At 33.5% G+C, this 8,976-nt stretch overlaps 1 protein-coding gene across 2 annotated transcripts; it reads left to right on the forward strand.

Moving 5' to 3' along the window:
* The first annotated feature begins 2,743 nt into the window (after positions 1–2,743).
* Positions 2,744–4,903, forward strand: LOC8259146 (protein THYLAKOID ASSEMBLY 8-like, chloroplastic). Of its 2 annotated transcripts, XM_015718071.2 has the most exons (3): positions 2,745–3,260; positions 3,536–3,926; positions 4,421–4,903. In XM_015718071.2, exons 1-2 carry the CDS (start codon positions 2,874–2,876, stop codon positions 3,923–3,925), a joined length of 777 nt encoding a protein of 258 aa, XP_015573557.1. In that variant the 5' UTR covers positions 2,745–2,873; the 3' UTR covers position 3,926; positions 4,421–4,903. The 2 variants fall into 2 exon arrangements, with proteins under 2 accessions (XP_002517255.1, XP_015573557.1); XM_002517209.3 differs by lacking the exon at positions 4,421–4,903 and having other exon boundaries at positions 2,744–3,260; positions 3,536–4,053.
* Positions 4,904–8,976: the final 4,073 nt, after the last annotated feature.

The raw sequence follows: 8,976 nt of genomic DNA on the forward strand, positions 1-8,976 counted from the left end.
CTTCATTCTCACTAGAGCCGTCATCATTCTCAGATTCGCTAGAGTCATCCCAAGTAGCTTTAAGTGCCTTCTCCTTTTGCTTCTTGGAATACTTCTTTAGCTTGGGACAATCTGCTTTGATGTGACCTGGTTTTTTACAACCAAAGCATACGATTGATTCTTTTTGTTGTCATCGTGCTTTTTGAATGATTTACAATACTTCTTTTTCTTCATGAGAATATTTCTAAGCTTCTTGGAAATTAGAGCAGGATCCTCATCATAGTCATCATTATGATCACTTTCACTATCACTTGAGATAACTTCCTTGGCTTTAAGTGCAATTGACTTCTTCTTCTCTTCCTTGACTTCCTTAGCGATTTATTTTTGATCATTTGCCATGATCATCTCATGAATGAGGAGTTTGCCCATAAGGAGGTCGGTAGAAAGGGTGGAGAGGTCGTTGGCTTCTTCAATGGGGTTCACTTCTGACTTACACTCCTTTCTAGGAAGAACTCTCAAAATCTTATTTTTGATCTCCTTAAGTTGATACATTTTGGCAAGCTTTTTTAAGGCATTGATGATGCTCATAAGTCGGTTATACATTTTGGAGACTTTTTTCATTCGGCTTCATTTGGAATATCTCATACTCATGTACCAAAATTTGAGTCTTTTTGGTCTTGACTTGAGTAGTCCCTTTATGTTTGTTTGCTAATGAGTCCTAAATCTCCAGGCTGAAAGGCAATGTTCAACTCTACCATACTCTTCTCTAGATAGATCATAATAGAGAATGTTCATGGCTTTTCTATCCCTTGAGTAAAGCTTTCTTTATTCTAGAGACTATTCTTTCTTTGTATTGAACACTTTAATACCATTTTCCTTTTTTGTTGGAAGAGTCACACCTTCTTCTACAATGTCCCATAGGTCAATTCCATCACTTTCAAGGAATATTTTCATGCGATTCTTCCAATATGGGTAATCGGTTCTATTAAAGAAGGGTGGCCTATTGAATGGTTGACCCATTCCATCATGGTTTGATGTAGATGCCATAGACCTTTACTTCAAGATGATTAAATCTTTGATGAAGAAGACCAAAACTCCGATACTAAATATAATTCTAGAGGCAACCAAGAAGGGGGTGAATTGGTTGAAATAAAAAACCAAAGACAAAATAAACAAAGAATGGAAGAATAATCACAACTCACAATACCAAGAAATTATAGTGGTTCGACCAACTCTTGCCTACATTCACTCCTCAAGAATTCTCTTAAGATTTTCACTATAAAATAGAATTAAAATCCTAACTCTATTTGTGTTCTTTCTTAACACTAAGAATAAATCCAAGTAGTTTCCTAAAGGCTCACACTCTAACCTAAGTGTTTTTCTAGGTTCACACTCTAACCTACTTTAAAAATTTTAATCTTAGTTACAAGAGCTTTTTAATCCATTATCCAAATATTCAATCTCACATTTTGAGCTTTGAATATAAGAATTAAATATCCAACTATCCAAAGATTCAGATCCAAGCTTGAATCTTTAATACAAGATGAAAAAGATGAAGATTTGAAGTTGTTGAGAGTAAATGCATAATAGGGGGCTCAAAATAAATGGTATTGGTTGACCTATATCACTTATGTTTAAATACTTCTAAGTGAAATAGAGACGTCGCACCCTCATTCAATACAAAAATAGCTATTTCAACAACCTTTAAAAATGCAGTTTCACGGGCGTAAATAATTCTTAATGGTCGTGAAGCATCAGCACAAAAAGAAAATTTGAAAAGCTAGAACCGGTTATGGCCGTGAATATTTCTTCACAACTGTGAAGACTGCTTTCATGGTTGGAAACTGTTCTTCACAGCTGGGAACTCAGGTCTCATGGCTTGGGAATTTTGGTCATGAACTCTTTTGTGATTTCTTGAAGATTTGGGGAGCTGCCATCATTCATGGGCGTGAATATCTTCTTCATAGGTTGAAAGATTTACTCACAGTTGGAAAATCTTGTTCACGGCTTAGGAACTTTTCCCGTGAACTCTTCTGTGGTTTTTTCAAGTTTTAGAAGGAGGGCATTTTTCACAGGCTAAAAAAGGATTAAGTTGAGTATTTGAGTAAGGAATTGATTACTCTTATAACTAAGACTGAAAATATTAAATTAGACTAAAGTGTGAGCCTTGAAAAAAAAACTTAGATTTAAAGTGTTAGTCATTGAAACACGTGTAAGAAGTCTGAGTGTGAGTTTGGAAACACTTGAGTTTGATCTTGCACCCATAAAAGGATCATTGATAGTGAAAATCTCAAGTGAAGCTTGAGGATTGTACGGCAAGGAATTGGTCAAACCACTATAAACTCTTGAATCTTTACATGGTTAAGTGATTAATTCTTGTATTCATAGCTAAAAAGGATTAAGTTGAGTGTTTGGGTAAGAGATAGACTATACTTGTAACTAAAATTGAAAATTTTATATTGGACTAAAGTAGGAGCCTTGGAAAAATATTATAATAATAATAATGATAGTAATATATTTAAAATGATTATTTTTATTAAAAATAATTAAATTAAAATTAATTAGATAAATGGATAGATAAAGACTTATAGATTATATAAATTTAGAAACTCTAATAGATTTTAAATGGGTGATATATAAATAAATAGATTACTTGTTATTCAACTCATATGCATCCCTACTCGTTCATTTGTCAGCTAAATAAAAAAATTCAAATCTCACAAAAGCCCGGCCCAGTTTTGAACATGTCTATTTTTGTGTTAAGAGGACGTACATGTACTTTCCGAGGCTAAAATTTGTGTTTCCATGAATTTCCTTCGAGTAATCACTTGCGAGTTGCCACCCGCTACCTTAATCTAAAAGCACGAACCCGGATTTTCTCCCACCAAAGTCTAATGGCCTTTCCAAGATCAAGAATAGCAAAACTCAGTGTAGTGCTACTTCAGAACCTAACAAATAAACCAATAAAACAGACTCAATTACCTCCAAACTCCCAAGCCTTGTTTGACTTGAACATATTAAACAAACATAATCACAGCCACAATTCCTTTTCTGGGTTGAGGCAATACCATGATGGGAGGCCAAGAGGACCCCTTTGGAGAGGCAAAAAGCTAATTGGAAAAGAAGCACTTTTTGTAATTCTTGGATTGAAGAGGTTTAAAGATGAGGAAGAGAAGCTTGACAAGTTTATTAAAACCCATGTTTTAAGACTGTTAAAGATGGACATGATTGCTGTCCTCACTGAGCTTGAGCGCCAGGAAGAGGTCTCTTTAGCAACCAAAGTAATTAAACCTTTTTCTTTTGTTCTTAATCTATTGGTTTTGTTTTGCAGTAGTTAAATATGCCTGGGATTAGTTGTAAATTTATGTTGCCTGTATGTTGTTCGACATAATGCCTCAAACAAATGCTGGGTCTAATCTTGGTCGTTGCTCTATCATGTGAGTAATTTACATGATATTACTGTTAAGTAAAAGTAGATGCTAAAATGAGTTAGGCCTTCATTAAGCTTCTACTTTGCTATTTGAATTGCATGACATATAGACTTTGATTTTCCCAGGTGTTTCAAATAATTCAAAAGCAAGACTGGTATAACCCTGATGTTTATCTCTACAAGGACTTGATCATTGCATTAACAAGAAGTGGAAAAATGGATCAAGCTATGAAGTTATGGGAAGCAATGAGAAGTGAGAATTTGTTTCCAGATTCTCAAATGTACACAGAACTTATCAGGGGCTTCCTGAGGGATGGGTCTCCTGGTGATGCAATGAACATATATGAGGACATGAAGAAATCGCCTGATCCGCCAGAGGAATTACCATTTAGGATTTTGTTGAAGGGGCTTCTTCCACACCCACTTCTAAGAAACCGGGTGAAGCAAGATTATGAAGAGCTTTTCCCTGAAAAACATGTTTATGATCCCCCTGAAGAAATATTTGGTGTGCGCTAAGGTTTGCATAAGACAAACTCTAAATAGTGTTTCTTAATGCTGGTTTGGAGATGTTAACATCATAGGGACAACTTACGCTTCAGTTCTCAATTAGTGAAAAGCTTTACATGAGCAAGTATTCACATTCATTTTATAGGGCATTTCACTCGACATGTTTGTTTTCTAATTTCTTACTTTTGGTTTGAAGTCAATTCTTCTTCTTGTGATCTTCATTTGCTTGTGCATGCCATTGTTCTGTATGTTTGTTTTATCTCAACTTTCTTACTTTCTGACTGAGAATTGAACTTTCATAATTTTCCATGCATGTTTTTTTTAATACGACATCCTTGTTAAATTTCTTGATTCAAGCAAACATTGTAGAGGACTCATGGTGTGACTTTTCATTGAATAGGAGGGGGATAAACCAGATGTTGGATTACAGGATTGCTTTTGCATGTGATACAAATTCAATTCCCTTGTTTTCACTAATCTAAATTAAATTAAATTTCATTCCAGGGCTGTTACTGAATCTTTAGTATACTCAAGTCTCTGCTGCTTAAAGATCAAGATAAATGACAGGTCAAGTAGCAGCATTTGTAGCAAGGAAAGAGAGAGTTGGCTCTTCTATGCAAGAGTACATACCATATTCACCAGACCCTTTTTGACTTTCACAGCTGCAAGCTATGAATTTCCAGAAAATTTGACCCCTTCAAGACTGGGCTGAAGGGCGGAGGATTTGAGATTCTTTGAGTTGATCGGTCTTAAACAATATAGTGGAAACCTAGAAATGGATGTATCTGAGAAGAGTAAAGATCTGCTCAGCATGTTGCTGTGTTTCTGTCTTAAGATACCCAAACAACTGCTTGTAGACTGGTGTCATGTTTTAGGATTTTCTTGTGCATTTGAGCATGCAAACTTGTCAACATTGCTCAATTGATCTTTGTATCTGCTATTCCCCCCCTAAATGCCCATTTCAGCCCTTTTAACTTGAACCCAAAATCCAGCCCATTTTTCAGCGTTTTGATCTAGTCGCGAAACCAAAATTAGTGTCATATATAATCACGGTACCATGAACTTTCCTTAACAGAAGGCTATTTGCCTTGGTGGTTAGAATTTTGGCTTAAATGAAGAAAAGAAAACACATTCTTTTATAATTTTTATTAAATTTAGCATGTGATTTTGAATCTTTCAATTTTAGTAAGAACTAAAATATTTTTATTAAATTTAACATCTGCTGTGGGTGGGCAAAATTGGGTCAAAGGAAAAAAAATTTAATGAGTCAACATTATTCACTGACAATTATCTACTGGAAGGTGTTTATTTTCTTTCTTGATTGTTTTCTATAACACTTCTTTCAAAATTGATGGGTCTTTCAAAAAAAAGATTGGCGACTCTTTTAGAAGATCAAGATTGGTGACCAATAGAGACTGAGCCAAGAGATCAAGTAGTCACGCCATATCACAAGTGTTGCCATCAATGTATTATTCAGAAAGAGCTATTAAAACAGGCCCGACTTAGGAGATTCAGTGGTCACCTATAAAACTAGCTTAGGGATAAAGTAATAAGTGAATAACAGGTGGCAGCATCTGATTAGATCAAAAAGATGAGAAATTCCTTAGAAACTATAAAGGAAACGATGGCTAAAGTAAAAGTTAAGTTATTCATTCTAACCTTAATCTCACTATTTTTTTTTCTTTATCTAACTTAATCATTGGAGTGGATTCGGTTGTCACCTCGCAGACGTTCCTTACTCATTAATTATTGTCTTGTAGGATTGAGTCAGAAAAACCCTTAAACGGTTGTCATCAGTTTCTTTTTTTCTTTTCTTTTGGTTTCTGTAAAATGTTGAATTTATAACTTAGGGAAATGAAATGTTGAGTTTTTCTTGACTTTTTTTTTTAAAAATTTATATTCTCTTTTCGTTGTAGAAAATTAGGGGCAAAATCATGACCCTTAAAGGATTTATGCTTTATGGTCTTCTTTTTAAAGTTTTTTTTATTTTTTATTTTTTTCTTGATTTTATGGAGTTACGGTGAATGAAGAAATCCATAAGGAAATAAGGGAGATCATATTTCTTTAGGCTGAGGTTGACGGTATTTTTATTAATTTTCTGCCAAGGTGCATTTCAATTTTGAAAATATTATAATTTGTCGGCCCAACATATCATTTATGTGTTTCATGAAACTGAAAGAACTCTTGAAAATATCATGATATTAATATAATTTTTTGGATGAGAACGATATCATTTCATAGAGATTGACTGGCTAGCATTATTAATTGAATGCTAACGTATTATTTTTCTTCTTTTATTGTGATGGGATTTTTTATATAAACAATTAAGTATTAATTTTTCTGAAAGTTAGATTGAATAAAAATGTTTTATATGCTTATTAAAATTAAAAAAAAAAATCAAAATCACATATTTGATAAAAGAAAAGAAATAAGGTATAAATATAAATTGCCTCCTAAATTTTTTAGCAAAATCAAGTAAGCCCTTTTGATTTTTTTTCATTCCTTTTAATCTAATATTTAATAAATAAATAAAATTCAAACTAGTTTTTTCTTTTAAGAATTAAGCATCTGTCTTTCACTCTCTATTATCAATATAAAGACAATTCAAAAGAAAACAATAATAAGCTGGAGAAGACTTTTAGCTATTTTTATAGATATATATTAAGTTCATTATTTTAGGTTAAGTCTCCAATTTCATAACCCTGATTTTATAAATCTTATAATTTCATATTCTTACAAATCTTATATTTCCATGTTCTCAAGTGTAAATCATTAAAGCGCTATGTTGTATAATTCTTCCTCTATCATCTTTCCATTCTTCTCATGGTTTAGTGGACTTAAGTTTGATTACGATGGGGTGGAAAGAAAAATAAGTATCGTTCTATACCTTTGAAGGCTCCCAAGACTCCATTAAATCTAGGGAGGAGGTTCTTCACCTGTCCTAAGCCTAGGTGAAGTGCTATAGTGATTTGAGTAACTCATCTTTTTCTTTTTTGTTCTTTAGTGTTAGAGCGAACTGGTCTTTTGCAGGGAAAGGTAAATGTTCATATTTTGAATGGAAGGATAATGATTTTACTTGAAGGCCGATTGAAGTTACCAATGGACTGAGGGCGGGCAGATAAATTAAGAGAAGAATTGGAATTGTTTAGAAGGTTTGGATGTGATAAATGCAAAGACATTAGTGCAGTGGAATATCTATGAATTTTAGACATTGAGAACCTTGCAAAATTCGGCTGATAATGAAGCCGAAATACTTAGGAGGAGGAATATATGGTTGACTTATATGTGTTAGGATAAAAACCTTTCCCAATAAACTCAAAAGCAAATCACGTATAATCATTAAAAATTAATAAATTAATATATATGCGAAAGCAATATCCGAATTTATAATGATTGATTGCTCTCTAGAGATGTGTAGTTTGCCTTCCGGATCAACACATATTTAGCAGAAAGCCCTTTAGTTTTCTTATATATTCTCTAACTGATGATGGGATGTCAATTTAGAATAAAACCCTACATGTGACTTGGGAACCATAACCATTATATATATAGAGATAACAAAACCCTAATGTTATCTTTTGATATTTCTATTTTAACCCATCATAAAAATAGAAATTATCCTTAAGTCTCTACACATTAAAGGCTCATATTCTATCAGGCACATTAGAATCCAAATTACCCAAATCTTATTAGATCATTTTTAATTAGGCTCAACCTTATATGACAACCTGCAATATATAATTATTAACATATAAGCCCAATATTGGATTAAGGATCCAACAATCTCCCACTTGGGCTATATGTATAACCTTATAATTATGCATTGTTAAAATAACTGTATGAGCTCAACTTTTGCTGTCATATATGAAATGTGTCTATAACCAATCCAGCCCGTTAGCTATACCAACATAGGATGAAGGTGGCCTTTGTTACATCTTTCATAACTCAACCTATCAATGGTCACGTATGATGACGCAATTGAATGACATGGATCGTGATGTGGATGTGTAGCATGGAAATTTCATATAATGTGATCTTAACATGTCTATTTCTAATTGGTCCATCCTTAAACGTTAGTGAAATCAAACTATACCAAAATCAGAGTGTGAATAAAGTCGAACTTTATTTCTACAGAAGACAACTTGAAAATTCCATAACCGAAATAACTGAAAGTATGTTTATAATATATAAGCATCTAAAGTTACAAACTCCCATTAAATTTGAATACCATCAAATGACATAACACACATACGAGTAGTGTGCTTATGAAACATCTTGGATGGCAATCCTTTGATAAGTGGATTCGTAATGATGCAGTTGTTCCAATATACTCTATAGACAACTATCCACTATGAACTATTTCTTTAACAACTAGGAATATAATGTCTATATGCTTCGGCTTTGTTGAGCTCCTGTTGTTGTTGGAATATAAAACTGCTAATTTATTGTCACAAAATAACTTTAATGATCTATCCACATTGTACACTATGCGCAGCCCTATGACAAAATAACGTAGCCATATCTCGTGATTGGATACCTCATAATATGCTATGAACTCTATTGCCATAGTAGAAGAGACTATAAGAGACTGTTTAGCACTCTTCTAGGAGATAGCACCTCTAGCTAGTAGATATATATAGCCTGAAGTGGATTTTGTACTGTCTTAACATCCAGCAAAATCAGAGTCAGTATACCCAATGATCTCTAGCTCATCCAACCTCTAATATGTGAGTATGAAGTCTTTTATCCTTTGTAAGTACCGCAAGACCCGTTTGGCTGCTCTTCAATGGTCCATTCTTGGATTGCTTAAATATCTGTCAAACATCCCAGTAACGTGTGTGATATCAGGTCACGTACAAACCTGAGCATACATTAAAGTCCCTATCGCTGAGGCATAGGATATCGTATACATTTCCTTTTTCTTAAAATCATTCTTAGGGCTCTAATTGAGAGTACACTTGTCTCATTTAGCCATAGGGGTATCACATGATTTATGATTTTACATGCCATGTCTTTTAAGAACCTTTTAGATATAACACTTTTATGATAATCCAAGAATA

The sequence above is a fragment of the Ricinus communis genome, chromosome 7, assembly GCF_019578655.1.
Source record: "Ricinus communis isolate WT05 ecotype wild-type chromosome 7, ASM1957865v1, whole genome shotgun sequence".
Classification (NCBI taxonomy): Eukaryota; Viridiplantae; Streptophyta; class Magnoliopsida; order Malpighiales; family Euphorbiaceae; genus Ricinus; species Ricinus communis.

Coding starts and splice junctions, on each gene's coding strand:
- LOC8259146 (XM_002517209.3), top strand. CDS start 2,874: ATGGCCTTTCCAAGATCAAGAATAGCAAAACTCAGTGTAGTGCTACTT. Junction 3,261..3,535: donor AGGTCTCTTTAGCAACCAAA/GTAATTAAACCT, acceptor TGATTTTCCCAG/GTGTTTCAAATAATTCAAAA.